Raw genomic sequence first — 18,795 nt, 5'->3', positions numbered from 1 at the left:
AAGCAAACAGCTGACAACATCATGTTTCAAGAACTAGACAGGGTGAAGAAGTGAAAAATCTAGAGAGCAAAAAAAAAATTCAATCGTTATTTTTAAAAAATATGCATATAAAAATAATATTTTCAGCATCTAGGGGTGCCTCAGTGGCTCAATCGGTAGAACATCCAACTCCTGATCTCTGCTCAGGTCATGAGCTCACAGCTTCTGAGATCAAGCCCTACATTGGGTTCTGGGCTGAGAGTGAAGAGTTGACTTGAGATTCGCTCTCTCCCCTTCTCTCTGCCTCCCTACCCCACACGTTCCCTCTCTCTCTCTCCTCTCTCTCTCTCTTTCTTTGCATTCTTGCTCTCTTCCACTTAAAATGAAGAAATAAACTTGTAAAAAATATTTTTCAGCATCTAAATCCTACTGCTATCATAGAAGCTTTCAGTGTCACTGATTTTGAGGGAATATCAAGATAAGGTTGTCTTGGGATAAATTGCTACCTATGGCAGAAGTGAATAGAGAGGCTACTTTAGGGAACTATTTCCCACGCCATCAGGAGGGCCCCACATACAACATGAGGTATCTGCAGATCACAGCCGACCAAAATCTCTAAGTAGAGAGTGAAATAGCAGTGACAAGGCCGACATGGCTATGTTGCCCACGTAGTGTGTTAGACCCAGGAACCTGTGTGCTCTGTGTCTGTGATCTCATCTTGTCTTTATAACAGCATTCATTATTTATCTCTCAGGGTGCTGTTGTTAGGGCCATTTCGCCTCTGAGAAAACTGAGGTTCCTAGAGGTTAAACACATTCTGCAAAGGTCACACAGACAGTGAGTGTCAGAGCATGAACACGTGAGCTCTTCATGGGCACAAACCGAATCCACGTAGCTGTGCGGATGTTACAATATTTTTTTAATGCCTCTAATGTGTGAATAACCGGAGTCATGGGTGGACTTGTTTCCACAGCCAGGCTCTGTCCTCCTGCAAAAGAGGAATGAGGTGTGGGGGTTGGTCCGACAGTGTTCTAATCAGGAAGCCACCTGCCAGAGGCAGGTATTCCAGAAGCTCTCTCATCTACAACTTTATCCACAAGTGACACTTGATGAACTGGTCAAATGGATGCTAAAAGTGACAAGAATGGTGGCACGGGCATATCGGATGCAGGATGGTCCAAATGCGCTTTCGTTAGTAAAAGGACAGGTAGTCAAGACAAACGAGTTTACAGACTCTTTCTGCACTTCCTTAAATGGTCATAAAAGTCTAGGTCCTGGGAAAGCCTGGTGAAATCTTCGTTGGGTTTGTCTGTCCCTGAGATCCCTGAGGGATTTGGTGGCCTGGTGCAGAATCCTGCCTCTGGATGATGAACAGGGGGAATCTCACTGCCATGGAAAACAAAGCATTCACAGGGTTTCCTGAGCTGAAGGACAGGAGTAGGAACCAATTTGCTTATTTGCTGAACCATAAGGCTGTGAAAAACATGGTGGAGAAAACATGCCGAAATTCAGTCAAGTAGTTCTGAGACTCGTTTCCATTGGAGCCAGGTAGGATTTTCTACCAGGCCACGATCCACGTGTTGTCTTGAGGAGCTTGACATAGGGCCCTTGGAAGCAGAGGTAGAACTAGAATTGCCTAGCATTCCAATGAAAGTTCAATCATCTGTGTGGTTAAAATTTGCAGAGGGATGTTTGTACCCTGGTTGGGGTCTAAACCAGAGAGCAGAAGGAGGTATCCTATATGTGCTAGTATTCCAGATTGAAGATCCTGGTGTGTGTGTGTGTGTGTGTGTGTGTGTGTGAGTGTGTGTGTGACGGAGAGGCAGAAAGACAAAAAGAGAGAGAGAGTGAGAGAGAGAGAGGTGACGGAAGAAAGGGATTGTGGTTCACCTGATACTGACAACTAACCAGGGAGAAAAAAACTATTTTCAGAAAATGGAAACCCAAACCATAAAAACTGAAAAATTTGAGATGATGCAGCCAATGCCGGAATGGGGTCAGCTTGGACAACCTTCCATCACAGGTGCCCTGTCACCTGGGTCCTTCTCTCAGCCTCCTTGGATGCCTCCATCAACGCCAGGCAGCAGTTTCTCGACCAAGGTACCGTCTTGCTCTTCCCCGTACTTGTTCCTCTCTCTACAACATAGCACAGGAATCATCAGGACCTGGAAAGAGCTTCTCAGCAATTCCCTACTATGTATAATTTCCTTACATAACAAAAGTCACCTGTTAGCTTATTAAATGCAGGTGGTGAGTTTTCAGTGTAATAGAAAGTGTGTATTTTGCTATTTGAAAGTGTGTATTTTGAAATAATTCCTGATCTCAAGAGGGTTACTGACTTAGTGCAGGAATGAGAATAGGGGATGGTCAGACCACTAAAGATGAACACAGGAGGAAAAATGAACGACTACATGTAACTCGTCTCCTGTCTCCTTTCGTCCCTCTCCTCTTGGCTTATTGACCACACTTCTGGATTCTCTTCCAGCATTAGGTGCTCCCTCCCATGTCCAATGTGTATACAAAAGATATTTCTCTGGTTGGGAATTCATTACTCCTGTCTTTTCACTGACCCAGAAACACCCACCTTCAGACATCAGCCTGACTGCTTCCCCTCCGCACCGGGCAGGTCCTCACTGATGTGCCTCCAACAATACATCACATCTTTGCTCGATTTCACGAGTCCCTTTATTTTTCTTTTCCAGCATTTATCACCACTATAATGAGTGTACCTTCTCCTTTTATGGGAGAATAACCTCAGATTCTAGAGAAAGACTAGACTAGAATGGAGAGGCAAGTGCACAGGCAGGCATGCCCTCTCGCCTAGCTCACCTCCGTCCCACCGTGACATGACCATGGTGGTTGCCTACCCTTGGGGGTAGAGTATTGGCTTGGAAGTGACTTTCTATGGAAGTGACTTTCTATGTCCCCATCTGCCTATACATGGGACACAGTCACTTTTCCTCCTGTCAGAACCCTTCTGCTGCCCTGAATCCTCCATGGAGCACCAGGACCCCAGGAGGCTCTTCTGTGCCTTAGCCTCTTACACATAAACACACCATGGACTCAGTGTTTCCCTGGGGTCTGACCTGCACAGGAGGCCTTCAAAAAGGTGTCTGACCTTTCAGTCTGTGCTTCATTGGGTGAGAATGAAAGCCTTGTTGTTATTCATCATGGGGACTCCCAACAATTTTCTCTAGGGTGTGCGTTCGGTTTGCTTTTTGGGTTCAAAGCCAGAAACAGATCACTATCACCTTCAATTTCTGCTATGATGAAGGGAATAGCACAGAAAAGCATGATTTATGAACAAGGTGGGAAGTGGAGAATATACTCTGAGAGAAAATGACCTGTTTATGCTTTCAAAATATGATCCAAACCAATATTTCCTCAGCCTCCAAGCCCCACTCTTGTCATGCCAGTGTATGATAACTGAGTTTTAAAAGGCAATAGCTCAGCATGATCCTGTCAATGAGATTACGGAGTATATGTGGCTTACCCAAATGGAGAAATTTCTTTTACAAGGCTATCCCTCTAACAAAGATTCCACCAACAGGGTCAACACAAAGCATGAAATATCTGTTTATTGGATCAGACTACAGGCCTCTGAAAAACCATGGAAAGACAGTGCTGACGACATTTCCGTGCACTAGGCATTTACTTGGTGCTGGATTCAAACCCAGGCTTTGCGATCTAAAGCTTTAACATTTAGGGGAATTTTTATTCTCTTTGCAGAGCTTTTTCTATGCTGCTGTTTTTTAGAATCATTGGGTTCAAATAATTCTATGCCAAGGAAGCATGTTTTCAGAAGGCTCATTCTTCTACTGTTCAAGTCTGGAGCCAGAGCATTTCTAAATCAGGGAAGTTCATGAGCTTCTCCAGTGCTTGCTTAACTAATCTCTTTTTAGCACAGCCCTTCTTGGAAAAGGGCTCACGGTTTCCCTCTTTCAATTGTGACATCTACCGGGACTGGTTCCAGATGAAATCTGTGGTTTCTGACTGGAGCTGTTCACTGCCAGTGCTGTTAGGGTGATTTATTTTCTTCCTTACTGCTATCTTACTTTGCTCACTAAAATGCTGATTGGTAAATTAAGATCATATATTTATCTTCATGTCTAATGGGAATCCCTTCACAACAGCATGGGTATTTTCCTCTTTCTCTATGCTCTCCAGAGCTCTCCTCAGAGAAATGTTGTTTTGTTGTTGTTGTTTCTTTATCTTGGGTTAATGCCTTTAACAGAAAAAATACTATTCCTCCCAAATGCATGAAACGATGAAGAAAATAAGTACAATTACATGTAATTCTTCCATGTCTTCCACTAGCTACCTTATACTAGGTCAGCTCTCTCTCTCTCTCTAGCTCATTTTTTTCCCCCAAATGCATCCAATCTGAGCCTTTCTGGAGGCTCAACATTAAGCTTAAGGTGGTGTCACTAGAAAGGACTGTGTATTCCCTTTCTTAACTGGGCCACTTTCTGATGTGTACTTCCAAGTAGAAACCAAGATTGAAGTCTGTACCTACAAAAGCTTCCAGAGAAGAGGGTTTACAGAAATGTGCCAAGGAAGTGATGGTGCTGAAAGCCACAGAGCCATTCGCATATGACATCACAGACGAGGAGAGAAAGATGTTTCACGCCACTGTGGTTACTGAGAGCCAGTTCTTTCGAGTGAAGGTTTTTCATGTCGGCCTGAAGGACAAGTTCATACCAAAGAGAGTCATCACCTTAGCAGATTATATTGGCCGCAACGGGTTCCTGGAGGTGTACAATGTCTCTTCTGTGTCTGATGTCAGTGCTGACCGAAAGATGGAGGTCTCAAGCAGACTGATCCAAAATGCAAATGCAACTCCTAAAATCAAGGAGCTTCGCTCGGAAGAGCCAGGAACATTTGTGAGTGGGGTGTATCAGGTGCATAAGGTAAGCCCACACCATTGTTTTGTACTATTTCATCTATAACCCCCGAATTTAAAGGTCTGAACTTGCCAAGTGGAGTTTGGTTCACTTCTGAAACACAGGAACTCAAGGCTCCAATGACCAGGGTAGTTGGGTAGAATCTTCCCACTTCAGGATAAGGGCTAGAAAAACTCCTCACATTCCTCTTCCGAAGGCAATGCCATGTAAGTTCTACGGAAAGAGATTTCCCCAAATCCTTGGTTTTTGGCAGATGCTATGATCCATTCACAGGTACTCTGGTCCAGAACAGTGCAGACTTTCTATCAGTACACATATCCTTATGATTTTGTGTGAGTTCTGTCTCATCCCTTTCAATGACAGCTTAACTTGATTGTGAATAAAGAATTGCCCTCCCAAACTTGGATGCTGGTTGTGACAACCAAAGTAGGAAATCGACAGATGATTCTGCCCTGAAACGCAGCTTTTTCCTTCTACCTGTGTTGTCTCCTGTGCCCTCTGTGTAAGTGGCTGTGCACACAGGTGCATTTGCAGAATTAATGTGTACAGTGAGCAAGAAGGAACCTAGAACAATGGGACTAGATGATCGAGATTCTGGATTTGGGCAGATTGGGAAGAGGGAGTAGAGAATGGACAGGAAAGAAGTACAGACTGAAATGACATAATCCACTTAATGAGAATTAGTGGCAATCCTTCTCAGACTCATAAGGAGAATCCTCTGAACAAAACATCTTAAGCTATGTGCTATGCCTCCTTCCGGACCTCCAGTTCATATTAACCTGTCGGAGACAAAAGTTTCCACCCACACCCTGTGTTTCTCATGGACGTGGAACCTGATCCAGTTCTGAGGAGGAGCATGCTGATTTTCTTTTGCAGAAAATGGTGTTGGATCAATGCATCACTTTGTATGAAATACAAGATGATACGGGGACGATGGACGTCTTGGTGTATGGACGACTGACCAAAGTCAACTGTGAGGAAGGCGATAAACTCACACTCATCTGCTTTGAACTAAGTGGGGATCCAAGACAGCTGAGATCTGTAACTCACAGCTTCATCAAGGTGGGGACTTCTGGGGAATAGCATTCTTCCAATGTGGAAGACTTATGACTGCCCTTTCTATCATTCTTTCTTTCTTTAAAGAAGGAGGTTTTGAATTGTGTTGGAGAGAGAAACCCCAGAGAAGCCTTCAAAGGATATAATACCTAGCTAAATATTACAAAATTGGTTGAATGCATCAAAGCAGGGAGATTATGTAGTAAATTTGGGCTTCATTAAGGCCGATTTCTTTCAAAACCTAGCTCTGTGATTTTCTAACTGCTGGTGAAGTTAAGCGCCAGAAACTTCAGGTCCATCACTTTTAATATGGGGGAAATGCCATCTATCCCAGAGGAAGGCAAACAGAGCTCACACCAGACCTAAATGATCAAGAGTGCCCCTGAGTACCTCAACACAAAGTAACTTGCCTTTAATGAGATACACAGACTGGTCTACACAGACAGAGAGTATTGGTCCTCCAGGACTAAGTCCACGCTCTTTGTCCACGTGAGATTGTGGGAAGACCCTCAAAGGCTAGTACCAGAGTGAAATAGATCAAAGATTGACACATCCAGACCCACAGCAAGGCCCAGACTCTTAGATATCTCCAGTTCTGAGTCTTTCAAACCTTCCAGCCTTTCCATTCCAGACTCACACCCTCCTCCCACCTGTCTTCCCCGTGAGAACCATCCCTTCAACTCTTGGCATTGAGTACACCTGTCCTTCCTCTCTCTCCTGCCCTTCCACGTGCACTCATGCTGTGGGTGAGTGACTATCTCATTTTAGGGTCTCAACCAATGTGGGAGGTGACTCAAAGGACAGGAATTCATTGAAGGGGACAGGGGAGAGTGAGAAGAACCTTATGAGAATGGGATGCAACTGGTGGTTGGAGGACAGTGTCAGTGCAGAGAGAAAGTCAGAATTAGCTACATCTCACCTGCTCTAACTTCATTTCTTTCTTCTTCAAGGTCATCAAGCCCAGGAAAAACAAGAAACAACAACTCAACCCTGATTTGTACATGAAAACCCCAGCATAATGTCCTTCCAAAAACCTGGATGCCAATACCGATGCACATGGAAATAAAATCCAAATACAGAAAAGCTATATATGTACATGATAGAAATTCAGTGATAGGTATACCAGCTGTTAATTCTAGGAAACAGAGTGTTAATGGATACTTTTATTTTCTTTTTATATTTTTCTGTGCCACCCTAATGCCATATTTTGCATGTATAATTTTTATAATTTGGGAAAAAATAAACTTTTTTTGCTAAAGGAGTGCTACAATAGAAGTCTAATTCATTTGGTGCGTTGCTTACAAGTGAATCATTTACAGAGAAGGAGGCAAACCATAAAAGACTCTTAAATACAGAAACAAACTGAGCGTTGCTGGATGGGAGTTGGGGGGGGGGAGGGTGGCCTAAATGGGTGATGGACATTAAAGGAGGGCACTTGTTGGGGTGAGCACTGGGTGTTGTATGTAAGTGATGAATCACTCAGTTCTACTCCTGAAACCTTTACTACACTAGATATTAAGTAATTTGGATTTAAATTAAAAAAAATAAAGCGGAAAAGAAAAGAAAATAATACGAAAACACAAAAGCAAACATGTGTGACTTGCAGGTCAGGTTGGAGCACACAGGCCCCAAGCAATATTTGCATTTATGCTTTGGGTGCGACCTTGACAAAGGAAGGCTGGGGTCAAGAACAGGCATGTTGAACGGGCTGTGCCCTGCTCAGAGACACCCTGCTGAGGGTGCACGTCAGCACAGAAATTCTCCGCGCTGCAGTTGCTAAGCCCTGTTTTCCTAGTAAAGGATTGCTGTAGCTCAGAAGGGTGGGAGTCGATTCAGAACTGGTGCCCCTGAGCGGGCATAACGCCTAATCGTTCCGCCAAATAAGTCACCTCCGGGCAATCTGCAGGAAGACACGAACCTGTTGCATGTGGTTCTAGCCCCGTGTGATGCGGCTTGCCTGGTTGAGCTCCTTTACTCAAGGCCCAACAGCTTGGTGGCTCTGCAGCCATGTTTCCTGGGTCTCACGCTGCCCCTGCGTGGATTCCAGCGGGAAGTTGCCTCGGGCAGACACCGCCTCGCTTCAGGCAAGCGCTGAAGAATCATTCGCGTACTGTGGAGTTCAATGGCAGGAAGGAGGTATCCAAAACCGGACGTTTACAATCGATTTCTCGATCACATACTCGCTTCCTGGTGCTTTGCAATTATTTTGTGTCACTTAATCTCCAGCCTAGCTCTAGATGGTTGAGAGTTTTCGCCTTTTCACTCTCCTAACGTGAGAAAAACAGGGAAGAGAAAGGTGAAATCACATCCCAAATGATACTCGGGTGGTCAGTCGCTGTCCCTGATGGAGAATCAGGCCGTGGTCCCGATTGGGGTAGGCGTGTTAGGGGGAGGGGAGCGAGGATCAGGCGGAAGTTGAGAAGAATGGCATGAGGTGTCTCCCTCCGCGAAGGGCCAAGGCTGTTCATGTGCAACTGACCTAGGAAAAGAGGCATTACAGGTCTGCCTTTATGGTTTGGGACCCAGGTCCATGGAAAGATAATGAGTGGTTCTCCCCTGTACGGCTTCCTTTCTGAATGCGTGTCTTTTATTCTGGGAGGCTTAGATGCCAAGAGTAATGTGTATACTTAAAAAAAAAAAATCCTGCACAATGCCAACCTAATAGCATTCATATCATTTTGGGCATTTGGGGAAAATCAGAGTTGGAAGGAAGTTAGAAGTTGTAGAATCCCATTTTTCCATCCGCGATGTGAAAACTGAAGTTTTCACTGAAGAGAGATTGAGGGAAGTCATCAAGATCATAACGCCGCTCAGCTAGTTGGGGAACGGATGTCACGCAGAGAAGATGTCGCCAACTGCTGAAACTTCCTCCACCTCCGACCTGATCTATGGACCCTAAGGATCAGGATGGCTTCACACAGAAATGATGTTTGTATTCTGAGCTACATCCTCATCGTCTTCACCTTCTTCCTCTTATGTAAGAGTCTATGTCATGATCTCACGGTTTGTGAGTTCGAGCCCCATGTTGGGCTCCGTGCTCATAGCTCCGAGCCTGGAGCCTGTTTCAGATTCTGTGTCTCCCTCTCTCTGACCCTCCCCCGTTCATGCTCTGTGTCTCTTTGTCTAAAAAATAAATAAACATTAAAAAAATTTAAAAAAATAAAATCCTTGATCCAGGTTTGTGGTTCTTTTTTAAAAAGAGTTTCATCGTGGGGTGCCTGGATGGCTCAGTCAGTTAAACGTCCAACTGAGGTCATGATCTCGCAGTTCGTGGATTCAAGCCCGGCATCAGGCTGTGTCAGGCTCTGCGCTATGTCTCCCTCTCTCTCTGCCCCTCCCCCCTCTTTCTCTCTCTCTCTCTCTCAAAAATAAACAAACATTACAAAAAGTTTCATCTTATTTAGTATAAAAAAATGGGTGCTTATTCCAGAAGAATCAAAAATCACAATCAAAAGAGTATTTAAAAACCTCCACAATTTTATCTTCCTATGTAGTACCTATTTTCCATTTTTTTAATTAAGGTATAATATTCATACAGTAAACTTTAGTTACTAGTGCAAAGTTCTTTGGGTTTCTACCAATGCGTGCAAGTGTTTTACCAGTACAAAATCAATAGATAGGACACGGTGTCAACTCTTCCCCCAGTTCCAAGCTCCTAACCACCACTGACATCGTTTCTCTTTTTTAAAAAAGTTAAATTCATTATTAAAGTATAATTGACATTTAATGTTACACTAGTTTTGGATGGGCAATATATTGACTCAGCAATTCTATACCTTGCTGGATGCTCACCATGAGTGAGGTAACCATCTGTCACCATACTGCATGATGACTATATTATCGACTTATACTCTCTATGCTGCATTTTTCATCTCCATGACTTATTTACTTTATACTTTTGCCAAAAGTCTATTACCCTGCCTGATGTTCTCTGAGATTCTTGGATCTGTGGTTATTTGTCTATAATTAGTTTTGAAAAATTCTTTACCATTGTCTCTTTTCAAATACTCCTCATGCCTCAATCTCTCTCTGTTCTCTTTCTGGGATTCCAATTATGAGTATTTTAAACTACTTGCTATTGTCCCATATCTCCTGGATATTCCAATCTTTTCAGTGTTTTCTTTTTTGTGTTTCCATTTTGTTAATCTATCTCCTCCTGGGTCGTGTCAAGTCTACTGATGATACTGTCGTAGACTTCCCTCATCCCTACAGCTGAATTTTTCATTTCTAGTATTTCCATTTCATTCTTTCTCCTTGTTTACATTTTTCTCCTGAAATTGCTCACCTAAAGATGCTTGTTGTCCATCTGTTTTAAATACCCTACCTGATAGTTTCAACATTTTATTTCTGTTGATTGATTAGTCTCTTGACAGATTTTTTTTTTCTTCTACTTCATTGCATGCCTCACAAATTTTATTGAAAGCCATCTGTGATGGTGGAGACTGAGGCAGAGAGTCTTTATACCTCGAAATGAGCATAGATGATCTTACCATGCCTGTTGAATTGATCTGCTCAGGAGTAGAGATGGGTTTGAGATTTATTGGTGCTATTTACTCTCAGGGCACCGCATGCTTTGAAATTCTTCTAGTGCTATCTATACCATTATCTTAAGGTCTTCCCTTCACACCTGAACCTAAGAAGATATTTTTCATGTACTGTTGATCATCCCCTAGCAACGAACTGCTGTGATTTGTTGTTTGGTACTTATTTGTCTTGGCAGTCGGCAGCAGGTGGTAGGAGGAGTGATGGGGGAGTTCCTGTTGTTCTGACTCAGCATCATTCAGTCTTTGGCAGGCATTTTGTCCTACATCTTACGGGTGAGATTGTCACCTCTGATCCCGTCCCTCCCTCACGTGTAGAATTTGCATTCTGCTTTACATTCTGCTCCCAGAACTTATTTCTACCCTTTCTCCAAGAGTAGAACAACTTTTTCTTCCCTCCCTCCGTTTTAATAGGTCTTCCTCTGAGTCCTAAAGACGGCAGAATTTGCTTCTCTTCCACTAGAGGGTTTTTTTTTTTTTTTTTTTTGGTTGGTTGGTTTTGGTTTTTTTTATTTGGTTGGTTGGTTATTGTTCTCTAAGGAAGGTTCCAGACGGAGTTTCATGTCTGCCCCACTAGTCTCCCCATCTCCAGTCTTTCTCATAACCATCCAATGAGGCCCACCAAGAAGTACCTACAAGTATGCACAAACTCTCCTTGTGGCTGAGACTCCCAGGGACTCTACACTTTTATGCTAGTCCAACATTAGCCTTGAGAAATCCATTAAGACTTTTAGCTGAATTCTTCTTTCATGTGGGGAACTTAGTGTCTGTCATCTGCTCCCGCATAAGCAAGTGCTTTTCTCTCCTTGGAGGGGTCCCCTCTCTTTCCTTAGATTTTTCATTAGATGCTTGCTCTGCAGCCTTAGTTCGCTAATGGGTTTAGAAAGAGTTGTGGTTTTTGTAGATTATCCACTTAAATTTGTTATTGTAAGGGTGGGAGCAAGACTTTTTCTAACTTTTCTACATTCCAACTGGGATCAGAGTCCTCTTGTTCGTTATTTAATTGTGTCACAGATTATTGGTGAGGTTGAGAATGTTTCTATGCTACGAGCCTGTCATATTTGCTCTGGGAATTTGGTTAATTACAACGCTGGGTTATCTGACGTGTGTAACCGTATATAGTAAATATTTTCTATTAACCATTCTATTCATTCAAAGGCATTTACTGAAAGACAACAATCTCCCTGAATGTCCACACGGAGCAAAGTCCTATCCTGACCCCAAACTAAAACTGATATGGGGCTGCGCTGAATGAGAGATCAACTTTTATTGCGATAATATGTTGTGGTTTTGGAGTTATTTTTCCAGCAGTGGCCCCCTCCTGGCTAATCTGGAAGTGGTGGGGGGAGCCTAAGCCCTGCTGTTCTCGGGCAACTCACAGTCTGGTGGAAGAGGCTGTATTAGATATTCTTCAATTAAATGCTGTTTAGAGCAGTTGATCTGAATTGATCCTTTTCATTTCAATTTTTTTCCCTTAATAACCTGCATGAAGAAAAAATACAGTCTGTGAAGCCGCTTATCAGTCGCTCCTTCTCTGCTTACAGTGCCTCTGTCCTCATAAAGTGCACCCTTCTTCTCTTCTCATAAAATGATCTCTTCCCTTCCTTCTAGTTCATTTTTCACTCTCGGATCTCTCTCTTTGAGTTATGTCTGGCCTGAGATACACACTCCTGCTGAACAAGGGCACGTGCCACTGTCTCCTGTCTGCACTCCCACTCTTACAAAGGGAGGCAGGGGCCTGTGCAAACAATGCTGGGGCATGGGGAAGAAGGCCAGCTGGTGGCAAAGGACAGACGAAGGACAGGAAGAGGAAGGGGACTTATCCTGACTCAGTTCCCCTGGACTATGGTAGATGCAGGGATGGCTGGATTGACTCTGAGAAATGCGTCCTCAAAATGTCTTGGTCTGCGCCTACTTTTATATGTATATCTGTCAGAATACTTTTCCCAACTTTGGGCAAACTGCATTAGACATGCAGTGTCTCCAATGAACCCTGTGGGGCTGTATGGGCACCTCCATGTGTGTCTCTGCCTTGTGAGAAAGCCACGTCCTCTTGACTGTGTATGTAAGATATGCATTTTGGAGAAGAGAGATCCCTAAGGTCCGTGAGATGCAGGGGTACAAGAGGACCTGTCCAGCTTTGTGAAAGTAAATACAAAATACATCCCCTTGGAGGAGTGACTTTCCATGCAACTCCCACCTTAACGAATTTGTGAACTCCAGAGTTCAGCTGTACTTTTGCTCGTTTTTGACAGCTCAAAGAACATAAGTTAAGATATATCCCCTTCCTCACGTTTGACTGTGTTCTGTTTTCCAAGCATCAATGCTTCCATGCTTCCCGCTCTGTCATTTAGGTCAAATAATATATGACTCTTCTGTTTTCTGCAAAAATAAATCAACGCCCAACCTTTGCTCATCTGATTAAGAAACGCCACATCAATCAGATACCAGAAGTGCCAGCAACAGCCTCCAGAAGGAAAGACAGATCTCCCTTGGCTTGTGATGGGGTTACATCCCGATGAACCCACCAGAAGCTAAAAATTCATTTAATACATCACAGTTTAGCCTCACTTACCTTAATCGTGCCCCGAACACTGAACGATGAGCCTAGAGTTGGGTAAAATCATCCAACATAAAGCTCATTTGATTGTAAGGCGTTGAAGTATCTCACGTGATTTATTGAATCCCGTACTGAATGTGAAAAATAGAAAGGTTTTACAGGGCAGAACGGTTATCAGTGTGTAGCTTGCTGACCCTGGGGATCACACGGCTCCCCGAGAGCCATGGCCACTGCCCAGCATCACGAGAGAGTATCATCTGCACGTCGCTAGCCTGGGAAAAGACCCAGATTGAAAACTCGAAGTACAGCTTCTACTAAATGCGTATCGGCCCTGCACCGTTAGAAAGTCTAAAAAATGTAAGTTGAACCATCATAGGTCTGTATAAGAAAAAAATCCAGCTTTGACAGTGGCAGGTGTGTATGTAATAGATGTTAGCAAATTCGGGTAGACATAACTGTCTTACTAAGAATGACGGCCTCCTGTGTCTGTCAGCTGCCCTCCTTTGGGAGGCCAGGAGGGCCCGTGGGCCGATGACTGACAGCTGGAGAAGCTGGGGTTTCTCCAGGGCCAGTAACCAGAGCAGGCAGCGGAAAGGAGATCCCACGGTTGGAGGAGAGTCACCTAAAGCAGCCATTCCGGGAGAGACATGAGCAGATGGTGCAAAATCTAGTCCAAGAGTGAAGAACAAAGAGAGCAGAAAAAGTCACCCCAAAATGTGCCGCTTTGACACATAGGTTATGTTGAGCTGAAGGCAATTAAGACCCACAAAACTCCAGAAAAGCTTTTTGCGTCTCCTTTAACTATGAAAAATATTTTTCCATGGGAGCCTATGACAAGAAAAGAGCTATTCCCCAAGACAACTTTTTATAAAAGACAGGTGTAGCGGCATGGCAGGGCAAACACGTGTGAACCAAACAGTGGGTCTTCTCATCTTCCCATGAATTGCCTTGCTCCCCCTGAAGCCCTGTCCCCTTCTCCTTAGCTCAAGATGGCATTATAAGCCTCATGTGCTTGACTATCTCAGAGTCTCATATTTTTTTATGGGGCCCCAGTACATACAAAATTAAGTTTTTCTCCTATTCACCTGTCTCACGGCAATGTAATTATTAGATCAGCCAAAGAACCTAGAAAGGAAGAAGGGGAAAGTTTGCCATTCCTATAGGAATCACGGACAAGAAACAGTCACAATCAAGTGCAGGTCAAAAGGGAGCAGGGTGTTGATCGGTTACCTAAAAGATTGATAGTTCTTTAGGTTTAATTTAATGGACTAAATGAATGCATGTTTGCCGGTGGTTGGACAGATTGAAGGCTCCAAACTGGAATGGAGGCTATTACCTTGTTAACCAAGGTCATTTTTGGCCTGAATTCTCCAGGACAGATTTGCCCTATTGGTTCCTCTGCAACTAACCCCAAGACAGCAGGGCTCATTTAAGGTTCATGGAGGTGGAGTGAGTGGGATCCCTCCTTGTGGTCCTTCAGGTCCAACCCTAGACCAGGGAAGCAGACATGGCCAGTCCCTCTGAGGCTCAGAGACAAACACTTCATTTGTCTTCACTTCTAGGGCTCTCCTTACAGACTCTCTCCTCCTCCTCCTTCTTGTCCTCCTTCTTCTCCTCCTTCTCCTCCTCCTCCTTCTTTTTATTTTTCTTCTTCTTCTTCTTCTTCTTCTTCTTCTTCTTCTTCTCCTTCTCTTCCTTCTTCTTTTCCTCCTCCTTCTTCTTCTTCTTCTTCTTCTTCTTCTTCTCCTCCTAATCCTCCTCCTTCTTTTCCTCCTCCTCCTCCTCCTCCTCCTTCTTCTTCTCCTTCTTCTTCTTCTTCTTCTAAAGTTTATTTATTTTGAGAGAGACACACATAGGGAGAGGAAGAGAGAGAGAAGAAGTGGGGGAGGGGCAGAGACAGAGGGAGAAAGAGGATCTCAAGTGGGCTCTGCACCGACAGCACAGAGCCTGACGGGAGGCTCCAACTCACCAACCGTGAGATCAGGACCTGAGTCGAAGTCAGATGCTTAACCAATTGAGCTATGCCCCTTCTTCTTCTTCTCCTTTGCCTCACAGCTCGTTAGCTTGCTCCACCAATTCGTCTTCCAGGTCAGTTAATCTGGCTTATCACTCAACTACACTGATTGTGTATTCACAAAACTAGTAGCCTTAAATACAGATCCTTTGTATAAAGTGCAAAAATAACCCAGAGGGCAGACACGATTTGTGTCTGAAGTAATCCCTCTTTCAAAAGCTGCAAGGATGGAGGAGAATTGAAATGGGATTGTGATAGGCTTTTCGAGAATGAAAACACTTTAATGTATTTTGGTTTTAGCACATTCACCATGCAGCTCTTTAGTTTTGAGGTTTTTTGTTGCTGCTGCTGTTGTTGTTGTTTTCTTCTCTCTAAAGAAAGTTGGAAATGAATAATTTCTAAGTCTTCTCCAAGCTCCTGGTGGAGAATAAGCTAGTCTTAGTAAGCAATATAAAATATATATGTGTATATATATGTATATGTTATACATATATAATATATATAATATAATATATAATATATAATACATATATAATATTATACATATATAATATGTATATGTATGTGTATATATATATATATATATATATATTCGGGACTGCAAACAGCCCATTTACAATTGTTCCAAGGGGCTGAGCTTGAAACTCATGGATCTTTGGGGTTTCACCAGCTTTTCCAATAATGTGTTCTGGGACATTGGTCCACATCAAACACAAGCAAGGCACCATTCACTTCCAGGAAACCACTGTGTCAATAACATTTTGATATTATAATTATTTTTTGTTCAGAGTGAGTTTATCTTTTAGCTCTGTATGCAAACTTTTACAAAAAAGAATTGGCTGCCCAAAGCCACTGCAGCATGTGTATTTTTCACGCCGGAAAACCTAGTTATTTGAATGAAACCAAAGCACCCTCCCTGACAGCGACTGTTCCTTAGCCTTTCATTTCCAATGTGTCACCGAATCCTAATCCCTCTTCCCAAGTTTCTTTCAGTTCAGTGTATTTCCCTCCATTTCCACTTCATGATAGCTCTTCCTGACTTCCAGTTGTTGTTCCCAAAGTCAAACTGGCCCGTCACATTTTTCCCCCACGATATCCAGAGGGATCAATCCAAAGTGCAAATCTGGTATCATTCCCCTTTTGATCACTTCTGATTTCTCTTAAAACAAGGAGAATTCTAATCATGCTCCACACAGCCTTACCTTGTCTGTATCTCAACCACCCTCTGGTGACTCTCTGTGCTCCAGCCACACAGGTTTTCTCTCAAGTCCTCAAGTAAGCCAATGACTTCTGCCACAAGGCTTCGTCACACGGTGTTCCCTCTACTGAAGACGCTGTCCACTCTTATTTATTTCTCAGAGTTGAGCTGAAGGGTCACGTTTCACGAGAAGCTTCATCTGACACCTTCTCCTCATCTGACACCCCCTCCCAGTCTACACCTCCTCCTGGCTTTTGTTATGTTCCCTTGACACATGCTCCCCAATGACCATCTCCTTCATTGAGAGCTCTTATCTCAACTTACTAATTCATTAACTTTCATTAGTTAGAAAAAGACTGACCTCCCTCATTAGAGCGTAAGTTTCCAAAACTTGCATTTGTTTATAACTCCCTATTTTCTCACCAGAACAGAAAAGAGTTCCCATTAACTATTAGCAGCTCAATGGATATTTACTGGAAGGAGAGGTGGACGGATGGGTGGGTGATGGGCTCGCTGCTCACCAAGGGCGCCATAATAGGCACCTTGGGTCCCCCAGGTCGATGGCCAACTTGTGTTGCATCATGAAAACCCAAAGTCCAGTGATAATTTTTTTAGATACCATGTACCAATATGGTCCTGTTCAGTTACCTGAGATACTCTCAGACAGAAGGGGCAAAAGGTTATTGGATGTTGTTTCTGATAGAAATGAGTAGTTCTGGGTTAAAAATAACAAGGCAACCTTTGGAGTTAAGCTTCAAATTGATGGGGCACCTGGATGACTCAGTCGGTTGAGTGTCCGACTCTTGATTTTGGCTGAGGTGATGATCCCAGAGTCATGGGATCGAACCCCATGTCAGGCTTTGTACGGAACATGGAGTCTGTTCAAGATTCTCTGTCTCTTCCTCTGTCCCTCTCCCCCGTCCACACACACACTCTCTCTGTCTCAAATCAAATTAAAAAAAAAAATTTTTAACTTTGAATTTACTCAAAAGACGAAGGGTTTAATTATTAGAGCTGTTTAAGGATTTATTATTAGAGCTATTTCAGAGTAGAGCGAACGGTCTTCTGAGGTGGTGGGCTCCCTGTCACTACCTTTCAAAGAGTACACAGTGGTCAGGGCTCTGTCACAGGCCATTCAGAGAGGTCTCTGCTCTAGGAAGAAGGGAAACTAACCCTCCAAAGGTAAGTCAGTTCCACGAAACAGGTGTCTCAGAGAGGTATGCAGATCAAGTCTCCCTTCCATGTGGATAGTGTGGGAGAGACAACAGACTCAAGAGAGACCGAGGGAATCCTCCTCCTGGTCTCCCTCAGCACGGCACCCTTTTCCTCTCACACATGGGGTCCCAAGGAAGCATTTGGGGTCCCAAGGATCTCATTTTCCTCAACATTCGGGTGCGTGTTTGTATTCGCCATTTCATCTATCATTTTCAACCTTCTCCTTTCATCTTCCACGGCTTTCACAGACACTGATGGTATCTCCTCTGAACTTCCAGGCTTCGGCGACCTTCATCTCTCTTTCTGTACAAGCCTGTTCCATCTGCTGATTACTGACTCTCCCTCCATGCAAGGTCCGTCCAGCTCTCCTCCACCTTCCATGAGGTGAGGGCGTGAGTAGGACAGCACTCAGCAGTCCGAGTGCAGACGGGCAGTGGCTACGCAGAGAGAACATTCCACAAAGGTTGAAAGGTGAGACCCACAGGAAACACAACAATCACTGGTTTTCTACCAGAATAGTTCAGAACAGCATGGAGCAGAGATAAGTGTTCGCACCCAAAGGAGGCCTAAGAATGACCCGGGAAGGAATTTTAGATTTATAAAACGGGAACTTAGCCGACCTCTTCTATGGCTACAGAGCTCCAGACATCCCTGTCTCCCACCCAGTCCCAGATTGGGTCGCTTTTACCGAGTTGGGATAATAAGATCCTAGGATCACTGTTACAGCAAAATGGAGAAAGTCTTCAACAGAGGAAATTGCGTGTTACCCCAGCAGGGAAAATGAATTCTTGAGATAAAAACCGAAAGACGTTCCTAAATGTGGTCAGCCCGTGGTCCGCCCACACTTTTAGATTCCTCGGCTCAGAATCAGAAAAGCCAGTGGGGTCGGGTCTTACGTGTCGTTACCGCCCCCTCGAGGCCAAGTCCAAGAGCTACACCTTCTGACTTCAGACAGCCGAGGCAACTAAACTCCCGGACACGGCCGCTTTGATAAAGTGTCTGTGGTTCTGCGTGGCCCCTGTCCTCACGTCATTGCTTACATTTGCCACTCGCCCATTATAGGCTCGTCTGCCGTGAAAGGGACTCCCCGGAGGTTATGCAAGGCCTCTGGAGTTCTTAGACAACAGCACATCATCTACGGGTACTTTAAAAACAGATTCCCCTCAACTGAAGATCGGTTGTCCATATACGAGTGGGTCCACTTCCGGATTCCTTATGTTGTGCCATTGACGTTTCTGTCCTGGAGCCCAGACCACCTCACAGCAATTTTATTATCTGTGTGTAATATCCAAAATAATACCCAAAATATTAAAAATAACAACTCAGCC

The 18,795-nt window shown here is 43.9% G+C and overlaps 1 protein-coding gene across 6 annotated transcripts in view; it reads left to right on the top strand.

Moving 5' to 3' along the window:
• The window catches only part of LOC121015542 (interferon-activable protein 203-like), a 14,528-nt gene extending 7,328 nt beyond the window's left edge, over nt 1-7,200 (top strand). For 2 of the 6 annotated variants that reach the window (XM_040452489.1, XM_040452488.1), the window contains exons 5-9: nt 1,912-2,079; nt 4,470-4,889; nt 5,760-5,945; nt 6,571-6,685; nt 6,890-7,200. In XM_040452489.1, coding sequence (XP_040308423.1) covers nt 1,912-2,079; nt 4,470-4,889; nt 5,760-5,945; nt 6,571-6,685; nt 6,890-6,933 — 933 coding nt within the window. In that variant the 3' untranslated portion in view covers nt 6,934-7,200. The remainder of the gene's footprint in view (nt 1-1,911; nt 2,080-4,469; nt 4,890-5,759; nt 5,946-6,570; nt 6,686-6,889) is intronic. The other 4 variants (XR_005783859.1, XM_040452491.1, XM_040452493.1 and 1 more) reach the window with 4 other exon arrangements.
• Nucleotides 7,201-18,795: the final 11,595 nt, after the last annotated feature.

Source organism: Herpailurus yagouaroundi, unplaced genomic scaffold, assembly GCF_014898765.1.
Source record: "Herpailurus yagouaroundi ecotype Mexico unplaced genomic scaffold, PumYag 207, whole genome shotgun sequence".
Classification (NCBI taxonomy): Eukaryota; Metazoa; Chordata; class Mammalia; order Carnivora; family Felidae; genus Herpailurus; species Herpailurus yagouaroundi.
The sequence above is the reverse complement of the archived record's forward strand: the minus strand, read 5'-3'. Positions and strand labels throughout refer to the sequence as shown.